We start from the raw sequence: 18,503 nt of genomic DNA, 5'->3' as shown, positions 1-18,503 counted from the left end.
AATGAAATGAATATATAATTAGTCATAAAGCAAAGTACAGATTAATTGTTTGGAGCTGTTGACAAAATCCTTACCTCCTGTCCTATGACTGTAATGTTTTTTTGCTGTCATAGCACCCATCTTTACATTCCTCCTCTGCTTGGGAATGCTATGCAATACAGGGCAGACAATTGTTTGGATATGTACAGAATCAGACCTGCTTGCAATGGAGAAAGTCACAACAACTACTGCACATGGATTGTAGTTGCTTAAGGGAGAGCAGAGTAACTGCCTGTATCGTTTACCTGCATTCCCATGTCAATCACTTCTATGCGTACACACCATGGCATCAGCATACCCTGTATAGAAACTGATGGACAGTGAAATTTCTTTAAAAAAAACCTTTACATTTGTTTGTAAATCTGCTAGCACTATATATATATATATATATATATATATATATATATATATATATATATGTACACGTTACGTTTTCTTTCATTTAATATAGCATTGTGTTTGCCATGACCGGTATACTTGGATTTATTTGTAAAATATGCAGGAGGGGGCATGATGGGCAGTGCTCTGCTTTCCCCACCTAAGGGCCTATCATGACTATGTTAGTGTTTCTGGGAATCCTAAATTGTACTTTTTATTGAGATTATGCTGGTGCGAGGAAGATCATGCACCTGCACAGTCTATCCTCACTATTCCCCTATACAGCATGTACATACACTGTTTTTGCCTCAAGTCATTTCACAGATTGTAATAAAATGGGCACTGGGATTGCATTCTAAAATGTGCCTTATCCTCCACAGCGTCTCAAGAACGGATTCTCAGACAGCCGGAGAGTTCGAACTGTAGCCCTTCGCGTAGGAGGACAGCATCGGAAAGCACGGCCTCTTCAGGTACTTAATAACAATATACGTTTTGGGAGAGGATTTCAGAAAATGTCACTGCTGATTAAAAGTGAAATGTCCTTCGAGGGTTGCACCTCCTTGGTTTTTTTTTTTTTTCACTGTGTGGTGGCACTCTTCGCCTTTGTTCGCTCTGTAGAACAGACATAACTTTTCCCCTCTTCGTTTTTACTTTGTGGAATTCATGCTTCTTTAATTGTGCGCTTTCTATTTTAAGCAATTTGTTCTCTGCAGGGCTTGTGTATATTCTAATTATAGTCCCAGTAATCCCTATGCATATCTAGGCAGGCAGGGTGCATAACATGGGACATATCACTGTAGTTTACAGGGGAGGGGGGGGGGGGGGGTACATGCACACTTGTATTACTGGCTGACTATTTGCACTGACATTTTACAAATAAGTTATTAGCAACATTATTTTATACACGGATCACTAAGCAGTTTCCTATGCATCGGCTTGGAATGTTTTGAGAGCAGTATGCAGTCTTTGCAAGCTCTCTCCTCTTTCCATGACATAGGTTTTCAGTCTGTGATGGGGAATACACCAATCAGAGGCTTCTCAGTGAGAAGGCTCAGTGCAGCAACCACGTGCTCATAAACTATTGCTGCTTTGCAATGCTTCTCAATGAGCTGTAGTACAGTCCATTAAAAATGAGGGATGACAGACGTGTTGTAGCTTAGTCTCAGTGACGGCTAGGGAGGATTTTCTGTCCCAAATATAAAAGTACCAGTTTCATTTAATATTGGGCCGATAACATACAGGCCCAGTATTAAATCTCAGGTTGATTTTACTTTGGCGCACTCCAAAAGTACTAACATTTTATTTTATACTTTTCCCATTAAAGTTTTTACTAGAAAACTGTTCCATCCACCTCTTATTTTGTATCTCTAGACTAAAAGAGACGCTTTGTAGCCTCCATAATTGACAGTGATTGTATCTGTGTGACTGTGACAGGGTTTCTAACTGCTAATTTATTGGTTGTAGTTCTTGCAGGAAGGCTGGGTTCCTCAGCAGAGGAGTCAATGGACAATTTATTACAGCGTATGGTACATGGAGAGAAGCAGGGGAGTCTGGACAAGAACTTAGAAGCAGTCCTTATCTCTAATGCCTCTGTTCCAAGAAGCCAAAGCAAGCAGGATAACTTGCTTATTCCAGCTGCTGGCACCGACTCCTCATTTGATGGCATGGGCACCCGAATTCCTCATCACCTAAAGAGGACCATGGTCGAAGCCATGCACAAACAGGCACATAATATGTACAACTTTGACAAAATCCTAGCAACCAAGAAGAACTTGGACCATGTCAATAAAATATTGAAGGCAAAGAAGCTGCAAAGACAGTCGCGTACTGGAAATAACTTTGTGAAACGGAGGCCTGGGAGACCCAGAAAATATCCACTGGAGGCTGTAGTCCCAGTGCAAGCTGCTCAGATGGTCACTGTTACAAGTGAGCGAGAAAGCTGTAATGTGAGGCCTGATACGGTTACTGACGTCATTGAGGCTGTAGTGCAGAGCATGAATATGGGGGCTGAGCACAACCAAAGCTGGAAGAGGAAACCGATAGTTATCGAGAAAACGACCAAGAAGCGACAGAAATGTCTGACTGAGGAGGATCATGAGATCAGCACCAGGTAATTTATGCAGGACCAGCTTTATACCACTGATCATATTTATATTCCTACTTTCTGCCTTGCAAATCAGCTACAAACTTTGGTTTTTTTTTATATTGTGTACAAGCAATCATGAAAGAAGGGCAGCAAGGTCTGTTTAATGATATATATCAAGATAGCCTGGAAGCCTACATGTAACTTCATGACTTGGAGCAGATAAAGGTAGGAAGTCGTGAGGCCAAGCTACAAGTACATTCATGGGATTTAACAGGTCATGCTTGGATAGGCACACTATGCTCTTCTGATTGGTAAAGTGAAGAAAACAACATAGCCTTTTAGATCGGGCATAGGCAGGCAAGGTGGAACGGTTTACTTTATTCAGATGGCAAAAAATATATATGTATTTTCTTGATTTGCAGCCTTTCACAGTTTGCTGTGGTTGACGTAACTGCGACTCGGGAGGTGGGCAGGACCAGTGAAGAATGCTCCCGTGCTCTCCTGCATTGTGTGTCGCCACTCATCCCACGAGAGAAGAAAGTTATCCGTCCTCCAAAGAAGAAATTCCAGAAAGCTGGACTATTCTCAGATGTCTATAAAACAACAGAGTGAGAGAGGGATGGATCTGCAGTTTTGGCAAGAGTGGGGGGGACAAGATAATTTTGCCAGAGGTGCTAAGATGTCTGGGGGATTGATTAAGTGATACTGTGGTGTTGTATCTTGTCTGACGTGGAGGACATATATGGTGGAATGTAAGGGTGCAATCTAGCATCTGTAGATTTACACATTTAGTAAACAATTGCTATTAACTTAAAAAGTGAACTACATCAACATTATACAATACATGGGGAGTAAAAGGTGAACTATATCCCAAATAAAATAAATATTTTATTAAAGAGCTGAGCTATATCCCAGATATACAGAGTTAGTAAACAGCTGAGCTATATCCCAGATATACAGAGTTAGTAAACAGCTGAGCTATATCCCAGATATACAGGGTTAGTATAGAGCCAAGCTATATCCCAAATAAACAGGGTTTGTAAAAAGTGGAGCTATATCCTAGGTATACAGAGTTGGTATAGAGCTGATCTGTATCCCAGATATACAAGATTAGTATAGAGCTGAGCTATATACCAGATATACAGGGAGGTATAGAGCTAAGCTATATCCCAGATATAAAGGATTAGTATAGAGCTAAGCTATATCCCAGATATAAAGGATTAGTATAGAGCTAAGCTATATCCCAGATATACAGGGTTAGTATAGAGCTATATCCCAGATATACAGGGTTAGTATAGAGCTATATCCCAGATATACAGGGTTAGTAAAGAGCTGAGCTATATCAACGATATACAGCATTAGTATAGAGCTGAGCTATATCCCAGATATATAGGATTAGTAAAGAGCTGAGCTATATCCCAGATTTACAGGGTTAGTATAGAGCTAAGCTATAGACCAGATATACAGGGTTAGTATAGAGCTGAGCTGTATCCCAGATAAAAAGGGTTTGTAAAAAGTGGATCTATATCCCAGATATACAGGGTTAGTGTAGAGCTAAGCTAGATCCCAGATATACAGGGTGGTATAGAGCTAAGCTATGTCCCAGATATACAGGATTGGTATATAGCTATATCCCAGATAAACAGGGTTAGTATAGAGCAGAGCTAGATCCCAGATATACAGGGTTAGTATAGAGCAGAGCTAGATCCCAGATATACAGGGTTAGTATAGAGCTATATCCTAGATATACAGGGTTAGTATAGAGCAGAGCTAGATCCCAGATATACAGGGTTAGTATAGAGCTATATCCTAGATATACAGGGTTAGTATAGAGCAGAGCTAGATCCCAGATATACAGGGTTAGTATAGAGCTAAGCTATATCCCAGATATACAGGATTAGTATATAGCTATATCCCAGATATACAGGGTTAGTATAGAGCAGAGCTAGATCCCAGATATGCAGAGTTAGTAAAGAGCTGAGCTATATCCCAGATATACAGCATTACTATAGAGCTGAGCTATATACAGGAGTATAGAGCTTAGCTATATCCCAGATATACAGGATTAGTATAGAGCTTAGCTAGATCCCAGATATACAGGGTGGTATAGAGCTAATCTGGATCCCAGATATACAGGATTAGTATAGAGCTAAGCTATATCCCAGATATACAGGATTAGTATAGAGCTATATCCCAGATATAAAGGGTTAGTATAGAGCTATATCCCAGATATACAGGTTTAGTATAGAGCTATATCCTAGATATTCAGGGTTAGTATAGAGCAGAGCTACATCCCAAATATGCAGAGTTAGTATAGAAATGAGCTTTATCCCAGATATACAGGGTTAATCTAGAGCTTTATCCTAGATATACAGGGTTAGTATAGAGCCGAGCTAGATCTCAGATATATGAAGGGTTAGTATATAGCTATATCCTAGATATACAGGGTTAGTAAAGAGCTGAGCTATATCCCAGATATACAGCGTTCGTATAGAGCTAAGCTATATACCAGATATACAGTGTTAGTATAGAGCTAAGCTATATACCAGATATACAGGGTTAGTATATAGCTATAGCCCAGATATACAGGGTTAGTATAGAGCTAAACTATATACCAGATATACAGTGTTGGTATATAGCTATAACCTAGATATGCAGAGTTAGTATAGAGCTAAGCTATATACCAGATATACAGTTTTAGTATAGAGCTAAGCTATATACCAGATATACAGGGTTAGTATATAGCTATAGCCCAGATATACAAGGTTAGTATATAGCTGAGCTGTATCCCAGATACACAGGGTTAGTAAAGAGCTGAGCTATATCACAGATGTATAGTGTTTGTAAAGAGCAGAGCTATATACCAGATACACAGTGTTAGTATATAGCAATATCCTAGATATACAGTGTTACTATATAGCTATATCCCAGATATACAGGGTTAGTATAGAGCTAAGATATACAGATATACAGTGTTAGTAAAGATCCAAGCTATATCCCAGATATACAGGGTTAGTATAAAGCTGAGCTATATCCCAGATATATAGGGTTAGTATATAGCTATATCCCAGATATACAGGGTTAGTATATAGCTATATCGCCGATATACAGGGTTAGTATAGAACTGAGCTATATCACAGATATACAGTGTTCATATAGCACCACACTAAATCCCAGATATACTGTGTTCATATAGAGCTGAGCTTTATCCCAGATATACAGTGTTAGTAAAGAGCTGAGCTATATCCCAGATATACAGGTTTAGTATAGAGCCGAGCTATATACCAGATATACAGGGTTAGTATAGAACGATATCCTAGATATACAGGGTTAGTATAGAGCTATATCCCAGATAAAGGTTAGTATAGAGCTAAGCTATATCCCAGATATTCAGGATTAGTATAGAGCTGAGCTAGAGCCCAGATAAACAAGGTTAGTATAGAGCTAAGCTATATCCCAGATATATAGGATTAGTATAGAGCTGAGCTAGAGCCCAGATAAACAGGGTTAGTATAGAGCTGAGCTAGATCCCAGATATACAGGGTTAGAATCTAGCTGAGATAGAGCCCAGATAAACAAGGTTAGTATAGAGCTAAGCTATATCATAGATAAACAGAGTTAGTATATAGCTGAGCTAGAGCCCAGATAAACAAGGTTTGTATAGAGCTAAGCTATATCCCAGATATACAGGGTTAGTATAGAGCTAAGATATACAGATATACAGTGTTAGTAAAGATCCAAGCTATATCCCAGATATACAGGGTTAGTATAAAGCTGAGCTATATCCCAGATATATAGGGTTAGTATATAGCTATAGCCCAGATATACAGGGTTAGTATATAGCTATATCGCCGATATACAGGGTTAGTATAGAACTGAGCTATATCACAGATATACAGTGTTCATATAGCACTACGCTAAATCCCAGATATACTGTGTTCATATAGAGCTGAGCTTTATCCCAGATATACAGTGTTAGTAAAGAGCTGAGCTATATCCCAGATATACAGGTTTAGTATAGATCCTAGCTATATACCAGATATACAGGGTTAGTATAGAACGATATCCTAGATATACAGGGTTAGTATAGAGCTATATCCCAGATATACAGGATTAGTATAGAGCTGAGCTAGAGCCCAGATAAACAAGGTTAGTATAGAGCTAAGCTATATCTCAGATATATAGGATTAGTATAGAGCTGAGCTAGAGCCCAGATAAACAGGGTTAGTATATAGCTGAGCTAGAGCCCAGATAAACAAGGTTAGTATAGAGCTAAGCGATATCCCAGATAAACAGGGTTAGTATAGAGCTGAGCTAGATCCCAGATATACAGAGTTAGTATATAGCTGAGCTAGAGCCCAGATAAACAAGGTTTGTATAGAGCTAAGCTATATCCCAGATATGCAGGATTAGTATAGAGCTAAGCTGGATCCCAGATATACAGGATTAGTATAGATCCGAGCTATATACCAGACATACAGGGTTAATATATAACTATATCCCAGATATACAGTGTTGGTATAGAGCTATATCCTAGATATACAGGGTAAGTATAGAGCTATATCCTAGATATACTGGGTTAGTAAAGAGCTGAGCTATATCCCAGATATACAGGATTAGTATAGAGCTAAGCTGGATCCCAGATATACAGCATTAGTATAGATCCGAGCTATATACCAGACATACAGGGTTAATATATAACTATATCCCAGATATACAGTGTTGGTATAGAGCTATATCCTAGATATACAGAGTTAGTATAGAGTTATATCCTAGATATACAGGGTTAGTATAGAGCTATAACCTAGATATACAGGGTTAGTATAGAGCTATATCCTAGATATACAGGGTTAGTATAGAGCTATATCCTAGATATACAGGGTTAGTATAGAGCTATATCCTAGATATACAGGGTTAGTATAGAGCTATATCCTAGATATACAGGGTTGGTATAGAGCTATATCCTAGATATACAGGTTAGTATAGAGCTATATCCTAGATATACAGGGTTAGTAAAGAGCTATATCCTAGATATACAGGGTTAGTATAGAGCTATATCCTAGATATACAGGGTTAGTATAGAGCTATATCCTAGATATACAGGGTTAGTATAGAGCTATATCCTAGATATACAGGGTTAGTATAGAGCTATATCCTAGATATACAGGGTTAGTATAGAGCTATATCCTAGATATACAGGGTTAGTATAGAGCTATATCCTAGATATACAGGGTTAGTATAGAGCTATATCCTAGATATACAGGGTTAGTATAGAGCTATATCCTAGATATACAGGGTTAGTATAGAGCTATATCCTAGATATACAGGGTTAGTATAGAGCTATATCCTAGATATACAGGGTTAGTATAGAGCTATATCCTAGATATACAGGGTTAGTATAGAGCTATATCCTAGATATACAGGGTTAGTATAGAGCTATATCCTCGATATACAGGGTTGGTAAAGAGCTATATCCTAGATATGCAGGGCTAGTAAAGAGCTGAGCTATATTCTAAATTTATATTACTAACAAATATTGGTTTGTTTATTGAGATGCATAATATTTGACTCCTAAAAGCTGTATTTCTTCCTATCTTTAGCCCGAAGTGTCGCATTTTGCAGCTGAAGAAAGAGAAGCTGGAATACATCCCTCGAGACCATGAGTATGGTCTGCTGCCAGCCCCAATTCATATTGGTGAGTATCTACAGATCTTTCTAGGAGTAGCCGATGGATACCTTCTATTACTTCCTTTTAAATGTTTTGGGGATACCCCCATGTCATCCCAGTCTAAAATAGGGTGCTTTTGAGTTATTCAGGTTTGTTAGGATATCTCTAAGCCCTCCCAGTCTGTCAGGGGATTACCCTCGGTCCGGCCTGGCAGAGGGATTACCCTCGGTCCGTCCTGGCAGAGGGATTACCCTCGGTCCGTCCTGGCAGAGGGATTACCCTCGGTCCGTCCTGGCAGAGGGATTACCCTCGGTCCGGCCTGGCAGAGGGATTACCCTCGGTCCGGCCTGGCAGAGGGATTACCCTCGGTCCGGCCTGGCAGAGGGATTACCCTCGGTCCGGCCTGGCAGAGGGATTACCCTCGGTCCGGCCTGGCAGAGAAATTACCTTCCGACCGGCCTGGCAGAGAAATTACCTTCCGACCGGCCTGGCAGAGAAATTACCTTCCGACCGGCCTGGCAGAGAAATTACCTTCCGACCGGCCTGGCAGAGAAATTACCTTCCGACCGGCCTGGCAGAGAAATTACCTTCCGACCGGCCTGGCTGAGGAGTTACCTTCCGACCGGCCTGGCTGAGGAGTTACCTTCCGACCGGCCTGGCTGAGGAGTTACCTTCCGACCGGCCTGGCTGAGGAGTTACCTTCCGACTGGCCTGGCTGAGGAGTTACCTTCCGACCGGCCTGGCTGAGGAGTTACCTTCCGACCGGCCTGGCTGAGGAGTTACCTTCCGACCGGCCTGGCTGAGGAGTTACCTTCCGACCGGCCTGGCTGAGGAGTTACCTTCCGACCGGCCTGGCTGTGGAGTTACCTTCCGACCGGCCTGGCTGAGGAGTTACCTTCCGACCGGCCTGGCTGAGGAGTTACCTTCCGACCGGCCTGGCTGAGGAGTTACCTTCCGACCGGCCTGGCTGAGGAGTTACCTTCCGACCGGCCTGGCTGAGGAGTTACCTTCCGACCGGCCTGGCTGAGGAGTTACCTTCCGACCGGCCTGGCTGAGGAGTTACCTTCCGACCGGCCTGGCTGAGGAGTTACCTTCCGACCGGCCTGGCTGAGGAGTTACCTTCCGACCGGCCTGGCTGAGGAGTTACCTTCCGACCGGCCTGGCTGAGGAGTTACCTTCCGACCGGCCTGGCTGAGGAGTTACCTTCCGACCGGCCTGGCTGAGGAGTTACCTTCCGACCGGCCTGGCTGAGGAGTTACCTTCCGACCCGCCTGGCTGAGGAGTTACCTTCCGACCCGCCTGGCTGAGGAGTTACCTTCCGACCCGCCTGGCTGAGGAGTTACCTTCCGACCCGCCTGGCTGAGGAGTTACCTTCCGACCCGCCTGGCTGAGGAGTTACCTTCCGACCCGCCTGGCTGAGGAGTTACCTTCCGACCCGCCTGGCTGAGGAGTTACCTTCCGACCCGCCTGGCTGAGGAGTTACCTTCCGACCCGCCTGGCTGAGGAGTTACCTTCCGACCCGCCTGGCTGAGGAGTTACCTTCCGACCCGCCTGGCTGAGGAGTTACCTTCCGACCCGCCTGGCTGAGGAGTTACCTTCCGACCCGCCTGGCTGAGGAGTTACCTTCCGACCCGCCTGGCTGAGGAGTTACCTTCCGACCCGCCTGGCTGAGGAGTTACCTTCCGACCCGCCTGGCTGAGGAGTTACCTTCCGACCCGCCTGGCTGAGGAGTTACCTTCCGACCCGCCTGGCTGAGGAGTTACCTTCCGACCCGCCTGGCTGAGGAGTTACCTTCCGACCCGCCTGGCTGAGGAGTTACCTTCCGACCCGCCTGGCTGAGGAGTTACCTTCCGACCCGCCTGGCTGAGGAGTTACCTTCCGACCCGCCTGGCTGAGGAGTTACCTTCCGACCCGCCTGGCTGAGGAGTTACCTTCCGACCCGCCTGGCTGAGGAGTTACCTTCCGACCCGCCTGGCTGAGGAGTTACCTTCCGACCCGCCTGGCTGAGGAGTTACCTTCCGACCCGCCTGGCTGAGGAGTTACCTTCCGACCCGCCCGGCTGAGGAGTTACCTTCCGACCCGCCCGGCTGAGGAGTTACCTTCCGACCCGCCCGGCTGAGGAGTTACCTTCCGACCTGTCCGGCTGAGGAATTACCTTCCGACCGGCCAGGCTGAGGAATTACCTTCCGACCTGCCCGGCTGAGGAATTACCTTCCGACCTGCCCGGCTGAGGAATTACCTTCCGACCTGCCCGGCTGAGGAATTACCTTCCGACCTGCCCGGCTGAGGAATTACCTTCCGACCCGCCTGGCTGAGGAGTTACCTTCCGACCCGCCTGGCTGAGGAGTTACCTTCCGACCCGCCTGGCTGAGGAGTTACCTTCCGACCCGCCTGGCTGAGGAGTTACCTTCCGACCCGCCTGGCTGAGGAGTTACCTTCCGACCCGCCTGGCTGAGGAGTTACCTTCCGACCCGCCTGGCTGAGGAGTTACCTTCCGACCCGCCTGGCTGAGGAGTTACCTTCCGACCCGCCTGGCTGAGGAGTTACCTTCCGACCCGCCTGGCTGAGGAGTTACCTTCCGACCCGCCTGGCTGAGGAGTTACCTTCCGACCCGCCTGGCTGAGGAATTACCTTCCGACCTGCCCGGCTGAGGAATTACCTTCCGACCTGCCCGGCTGAGGAATTACCTTCCGACCTGCCCGGCTGAGGAATTACCTTCCGACCTGCCCGGCTGAGGAATTACCTTCCGACCTGCCCGGCTGAGGAATTACCTTCCGACCTGCCCGGCTGAGGAATTACCTTCCGACCTGCCCGGCTGAGGAATTACCTTCCGACCTGCCCGGCTGTGGAATTACCTTCCGACCTGCCCGGCTGAGGAATTACCTTCCGACCTGCCCGGCTGAGGAATTACCTTCCGACCTGCCCGGCTGAGGAATTACCTTCCGACCTGCCCGGCTGAGGAATTACCTTCCGACCTGCCCGGCTGAGGAATTACCTTCCGACCTTCCCGGCTGAGGAATTACCTTCCGACCTGCCCGGCTGAGGAATTACCTTCCGACCTGCCCGGCTGAGGAATTACCTTCCGACCTGCCCGGCTGAGGAATTACCTTCCGACCTGCCCGGCTGAGGAATTACCTTCCGACCTGCCCGGCTGAGGAATTACCTTCCGACCTGCCCGGCTGAGGAATTACCTTCCGACCTGCCCGGCTGAGGAATTACCTTCCGACCTGCCCGGCTGAGGAATTACCTTCCGACCTGCCCGGCTGAGGAATTACCTTCCGACCTGCCCGGCTGAGGAATTACCTTCCGACCTGCCCGGCTGAGGAATTACCTTCCGACCTGCCCGGCTGAGGAATTACCTTCCGACCTGCCCGGCTGAGGAATTACCTTCCGACCTGCCCGGCTGAGGAATTACCTTCCGACCTGCCCGGCTGAGGAATTACCTTCCGACCTGCCCGGCTGAGGAATTACCTTCCGACCTGCCCGGCTGAGGAATTACCTTCCGACCTGCCCGGCTGAGGAATTACCTTCCGACCTGCCCGGCTGAGGAATTACCTTCCGACCTGCCCGGCTGAGGAATTACCTTCCGACCTGCCCGGCTGAGGAATTACCTTCCGACCTGCCCGGCTGAGGAATTACCTTCCGACCTGCCCGGCTGAGGAATTACCTTCCGACCTGCCCGGCTGAGGAATTACCTTCCGACCTGCCCGGCTGAGGAATTACCTTCCGACCTGCCAGGCTGAGGAATTACCTTCCGACCTGCCCGGCTGAGGAATTACCTTCCGACCTGCCCGGCTGAGGAATTACCTTCCGACCTGCCCGGCTGAGGAATTACCTTCCGACCTGCCCGGCTGAGGAATTACCTTCCGACCTGCCCGGCTGAGGAATTACCTTCCGACCTGCCCGGCTGAGGAATTACCTTCCGACCTGCCCGGCTGAGGAATTACCTTCCGACCTGCCCGGCTGAGGAATTACCTTCCGACCTGCCCGGCTGAGGAATTACCTTCCGACCTGCCCGGCTGAGGAATTACCTTCCGACCTGCCCGGCTGAGGAATTACCTTCCGACCTGCCCGGCTGAGGAATTACCTTCCGACCTGCCCGGCTGAGGAATTACCTTCCGACCTGCCCGGCTGAGGAATTACCTTCCGACCTGCCCGGCTGAGGAATTACCTTCCGACCTGCCCGGCTGAGGAATTACCTTCCGACCTGCCCGGCTGAGGAATTACCTTCCGACCTGCCCGGCTGAGGAATTACCTTCCGACCTGCCCGGCTGAGGAATTACCTTCCGACCTGCCCGGCTGAGGAATTACCTTCCGACCTGCCCGGCTGAGGAATTACCTTCCGACCTGCCCGGCTGAGGAATTACCTTCCGACCTGCCCGGCTGAGGAATTACCTTCCGACCTGCCAGGCTGAGGAATTACCTTCCGACCTGCCCGGCTGAGGAATTACCTTCCGACCTGCCCGGCTGAGGAATTACCTTCCGACCTGCCCGGCTGAGGAATTACCTTCCGACCTGCCCGGCTGAGGAATTACCTTCCGACCTGCCCGGCTGAGGAATTACCTTCCGACCTGCCCGGCTGAGGAATTACCTTCCGACCTGCCCGGCTGAGGAATTACCTTCCGACCTGCCCGGCTGAGGAATTACCTTCCGACCTGCCCGGCTGAGGAATTACCTTCCGACCTGCCCGGCTGAGGAATTACCTTCCGACCTGCCCGGCTGAGGAATTACCTTCCGACCTGCCCGGCTGAGGAATTACCTTCCGACCTGCCCGGCTGAGGAATTACCTTCCGACCTGCCCGGCTGAGGAATTACCTTCCGACCTGCCCGGCTGAGGAATTACCTTCCGACCTGCCCGGCTGAGGAATTACCTTCCGACCTGCCCGGCTGAGGAATTACCTTCCGACCTGCCCGGCTGAGGAATTACCTTCCGACCTGCCCGGCTGAGGAATTACCTTCCGACCTGCCCGGCTGAGGAATTACCTTCCGACCTGCCCGGCTGAGGAATTACCTTCCGACCTGCCCGGCTGAGGAATTACCTTCCGACCTGCCCGGCTGAGGAATTACCTTCCGACCTGCCCGGCTGAGGAATTACCTTCCGACCTGCCCGGCTGAGGAATTACCTTCCGACCTGCCCGGCTGAGGAATTACCTTCCGACCTGCCCGGCTGAGGAATTACCTTCCGACCTGCCCGGCTGAGGAATTACCTTCCGACCTGCCCGGCTGAGGAATTACCTTCCGACCTGCCCGGCTGAGGAATTACCTTCCGACCTGCCCGGCTGAGGAATTACCTTCCGACCTGCCCGGCTGAGGAATTGTCCTCGGTACGGTCTGGCAGAGGAATTGCCCTCGCCACGGTCTATCAGAGGGATTACACTCGGTCCTGTCTTGCTGAGCAATTATACTCAGTCCTGTCTGGCAGACAGATTACCCTTGGTCCGGTCTGTCAGAAGAATGCCTCTTGATCCCTTATGATCTAGCAGTGGGTCAGCCCTGTACACAGGTAGTCAATTTTAAAGTCTTAGAATAGGCTCCTCCTTTGTGCACACAAGGAGTCAGTTACTGTTACTGCACTCTGTACGGAATAACCCCTCATGAATGACTGAGGGGAAGGTTTATACAGACACTGGATCCCTGCCACGACTTGTGAATGAGGCTTTTGTTTTACACAGTGAGGTCATCACAGAGAAAGCTAATTCCCAGCAGATTGAGCCGTTTCCTGGAACTTGTCAAGAAGTGAAACTCAGAAAATGTAGACAAACTCTGAGTTAGTTGTAAGAAAATATTTTTCCGCTGGAGGCTGAAGTCCTGATATTGTGCTCCCGTCTAGGGAGGCAAAGCTTCTTTTACAGAGTGCTTTGCATTTTGTGGATTTCTCAGGTTGGCATTTCATTAACAAAATATAATCAGGCTGTTAAAGGCGGCAAGGAAACGTGTACTTAGAGATTGAGCCTTTATTTTTATATTACATATATTAAATGAGGCACTTTACACCTGAAGATATTTTTTGCTTTCAATTAAGTAATATCTGGATAGTTCATATCTAGTCGGCCTGTATTGTATCTCTCGGGATGAGCAAAATTGTTGGGAGTTTAGGATGAGTGTCACATGTCCCATCAGAAGATCTACCTCTTCCTTTTGTCATTCTCACCTCTTTCCTCTATACCTATGTTGAGATGACTAAACTTAGAGGAACACTCCAAGCACCACAACAGCTCACTCACCATTAAGTTGTTATGGTGCATGTAGGTACTTGGTGCCATCTTTCCTTAAGATGTTAAATAGTTTACGAACAGTTTAATCCCAAAGTTACATAGACTGCATCCACCAACTCGGCCCCACTTCTTCCAGGAAAGTCAGAGGCTTCAGTAAAGAGGCCTTGGACTGGACCCTTGTGATAGTAGCTGCTTACGGTCTCATACTGTAACTAGCTTATCATTAGAAAAACTGCGTGTGAAAGGTACTTTGGCAGGCCTCTTAATAAACGAAATATGTGGTTCCCTTAGTTCCTATAAATGGAATCACTTTTCTCCAATTATTATGACGTTCTGTTAATCAAACAGTAGTAGGATGTCTTATATCTTGGATCAGGAAGATGAGGCTTGAAGGTAATTAGTAAACAGGGATGTGTTGTGTTATTAGTCTAGATCAGGAAGAAGCAGCCTAATGATTATTACTAGATAGGGATGAGTTGTGTTGGTAGTCTGGCAGGCCTATTCAATTATTAAGTGATTTTTTTTTTTTATATTAGAGATTTTGTTGAGTTTTTATAAATGGGAAGGAGGTAAAGAAAGAGGGGAGAGGGGATCGTTTATTGTATAATCTTGTACGGCAAAGTGCAACTGTCAGAACTGATGGGTATGGCCTGAGGCCCATAAGATGTTACATACGTATATGCTTTGCAATAAAGAATACATACAGATATGCCATGAAGAGAAACTTTTAATTCTCGTTTTCTCCTGTGTTCCAGGGAAATATCTGAGACAGAAACGGAATGACTTCCAGCTTCCCTATGATATCCTGTGGCAGTGGAAACACAATCAGGTAAAATGAGTTTTTAGTTCCTGACCCCTATTGTTGTTTAGAGCAATATCTCACACTTTATTTTCCTGTCCCACTCACACTGATTTTACAATGCTTACAGTGTCATGACGAACTTATTCTGATCAACGTATTCCACTCATACATCTCACACACGCTCCAGAGCCTTTTCCTACTCACACTTAACTCTTAGCCGCTCTAGTATCATGTCCCATTCACCCTTTGCACGTAGCTACAGCAGTGTCTTACACTTATTTTGCAATCATTCCACATTTGCCCCACTCACACCTACGTAATTGCCACTACAGTGTTCTATAGCACTAGTTTTCATAACATTACAGCATTCTACACAATGCTCAACTTTAACACGCAGTGATTAGTGTACTGTACCGTGCACTCACTACAGTGTGCTGTCTCATTTACCCCCATCTCACAGCCACTCCACAATCACATTCCTTGATTCTCCCTCATCCTTTCACTAGTCATCCTGACTAATCTAGACATCCACCCGCCAGTAGTTTTTTAGTTTTTACATTTGTACAAAACCCGATCCCTAGATCTGTTAAAATTCCCCTCGAAACACTGCCTGATAAATGTGTTACTTTCCTCCATAGTACAAGTATCTCTGCTTTGCCCTCTCACTAGCTGCAGGCTTGTGACTCTTATTTTGATAACAGGCAGTTAAAGCGCAATCCTTTTTGAGTAAGGGTCTTCTGGGAATTCAGATGTACAGCCAGCAGCAGCCACATTGCTGGTTAGATTTTTCTTGGCTGCTGACCAAGGGAATGGAATTTATATTTCACTTAAAAGCTGAACATCTGAGAGCATTTTAACAGTTGACTTCTTTCAGTGTTCGTGAAAATAGCCAAATATAGATTGCCCATTAATCTTAGCGGGAAGTGAGATCTGGTGTTTTCTTCGTATGAGCTCATAATTTTCTATGTGTACCTGTGTGTAGACAGGACCACCTCTTACTCCCAGAAAATAACCCAAATATCATGATATTACACATTGGTAACGCTGTTATATCCATTGCCCCCTCCTAAATTAACTTGCAAATAGCTCCCCTTACATAGACTCTAGTGCGTTTTTTAGTTAGGCTTCAAAATGACCGCACAACAAATGTAAATCACAATTCATATTCTCTCCCTTTTATTATTATTGTTATTATAGACTGTATTGATAATACACACATTAATGAGCTTGGCCTACTGGGCCAGAAAGTAGCTTGGCCTATTAGGAGCCTCCTTCTGGACTAGAGAATCTGTTGAAACTGTTTAACACAGCACTGCAGAGGTTAAGTGTAAGGGAAGGGCAGAGCAGGGGTTTCTGGGAACTGCAATTTATGCATCACTTTTGAATGCTTTTAGGTAAACTACAATACCAAGAAAGCTTTGCTGTGTTTACCAATGATGATTACTGCTAACAGTTGGTAGGAAAAGACAGAACGCGAACTATTCTATACTAACAGACTATTGTTTTGAGTTACATATGCTGAAAATAGACATGTGTCTATCAATTTCAGCCTTTCTCACTTTTTTTTTTTTTGCGATTTGATCCAATAGAAAAAAATGTTTTGAAGCACTTACAATTTTTTAACAAACTAGGGAAAAAAATCCTTATTTACCCCAGATGGCAGTCAGATTTATCATTGGATCAAGAAGCTTTTACCCCACAATTTAAGAATGATATCCCTGAATATTATGTTAAGTATGCAAAACATAAAAACATCTGTGTTTATATACTCTTATTTCTTTTTAGTTGTACAAAAAGCCTGATGTACCTCTCTACAAGAAAATCCGTTCAAGTAAGTAACATTATTCATTTAAAGTCTACATCTCTTGCCAAAGTCACAATTACTATCTATTTGTTCTGTGTGTCAAGCAACATCTTCTGTTTTTTCTATGACCGATGTAATATCCTCAGTTGTGTATGCTCTGCTCCATATAATATCTTCATTTATATATCCTGTACCCCAGGACTCAACAAATTCCAAGCGCCAGGTCACCATGGAGACTAGAAATTTTGCCCTGGCGTCTGGGATTTGTCAGCCTTTTACCTAAAGTGTCTGGCTGGGCAAACAATGGAGACAGCCGGCTGCCCGCCTGCGGGAGTATGAAGGCAGCCGGCATAGGGAGCGTTGTAACAGTCTGAATGCAGGCGGACGGCTTAAGAAATGCTTTATAGCCAGCCGCCCTGGGCTGTATGGTGGCGGCCAGCTCAGGGAGCATGAAGCTGGCCGCCCTGGGCTGCATGGAGGCGGCAAGCTGGGACAGCGCTTGAGGGAGCAGTGATCTTCCTGCAGCTCCTCTCTGCTCCCTCGCGCTCTGTAACAATGCCAGGAGCTGGAATATGATGTCATTTCGGCCTCGGCGTCACTGCAGACAGTGTGAGGGAGCTGCAGGAGGATCACTGCTCCCTCTCATACAGGAATAGCAGCCCCACTGGACCCCAGGGAAAGTCCACTCAGCTCTCCCAAAGGTAGGGAGACTGGGTGGATTAGAATTAAAAAATATAAATTTGTGAGTGTTCGAGAAAGTGTGCGTGTGCATATGTCTGTCAGAGAGTGTGTGTCCGTTTAGGTACCTGCCCCCGTCCGATCACATGATTGGTGTTTTTCTCACCTTTTTTCCCACGCCGTGCTGGTTTCGATGTTACTTGTCCCGCTTCCATAGCGAAGATCTTAATGATCTCAACTAAGCCATTGCTTTCCCATAGGAAAGCATTGGGAGGATATTACACATGTTCTCTATGGGTAATATTCAGCACTGACAGGAATCTATAGTGGCCGTCTGAGTAACTGTCACTAGAGGTCTTAGTAGGCAGCAATGTAAACCCTACCTTTTCTCCGAAAAGGCAGCGTTTACATTGAAAAGGCTACTGGGACAGGCTATAGGCACCAGAACAACTACATTAATCTGTAGTGGTTCTGGTGACTATAGTGTCCCTTGAAAAAAACTGGCTCCTTACTTTTTTAGTTGGCTCCTAGATTCCAAACAAATTAATCAACCCCTGCTGTACCCCATTTGAAATGATCTACTTTGTAATCTCACCCCATGTAATATCCCCTACTATTTTTCCTGTACCCATATAATGGTCTCTGTTTAATATTTTGGATAAGATTTTTTAAATAATTACCCATATAATATCCCTGCTTTTTATTCTCTTCCCAGATAATATCCCTGCTGTTTATTATCTACCCATGTAATATCCCTGCTGTTTATTATCTACCCATGTAATATCCCTGCTTTTTTATTATCTACCCATATAATATCCCTGCTATTTATTCTT

At 45.8% G+C, this 18,503-nt stretch overlaps 1 protein-coding gene across 3 annotated transcripts in view; it reads left to right on the top strand.

Moving 5' to 3' along the window:
• ASH1L (ASH1 like histone lysine methyltransferase) overlaps positions 1–18,503 on the top strand; it is a 118,842-nt gene that overhangs the window by 63,246 nt on the left and 37,093 nt on the right. For all 3 annotated transcript variants that reach the window (XM_063439388.1, XM_063439390.1, XM_063439389.1), the window contains exons 4-9: positions 798–887; positions 1,882–2,527; positions 2,926–3,111; positions 8,104–8,198; positions 15,142–15,215; positions 16,974–17,019. In XM_063439388.1, the coding sequence (XP_063295458.1) occupies positions 798–887; positions 1,882–2,527; positions 2,926–3,111; positions 8,104–8,198; positions 15,142–15,215; positions 16,974–17,019 (1,137 nt within the window). The remainder of the gene's footprint in view (positions 1–797; positions 888–1,881; positions 2,528–2,925; positions 3,112–8,103; positions 8,199–15,141; positions 15,216–16,973; positions 17,020–18,503) is intronic.

This window comes from Pelobates fuscus, chromosome 13 (assembly GCF_036172605.1).
Source record: "Pelobates fuscus isolate aPelFus1 chromosome 13, aPelFus1.pri, whole genome shotgun sequence".
Taxonomy (NCBI): Eukaryota; Metazoa; Chordata; class Amphibia; order Anura; family Pelobatidae; genus Pelobates; species Pelobates fuscus.
Note: the sequence above shows the minus strand (reverse complement) of the source record. Positions and strands in the feature narration are given on the sequence as shown.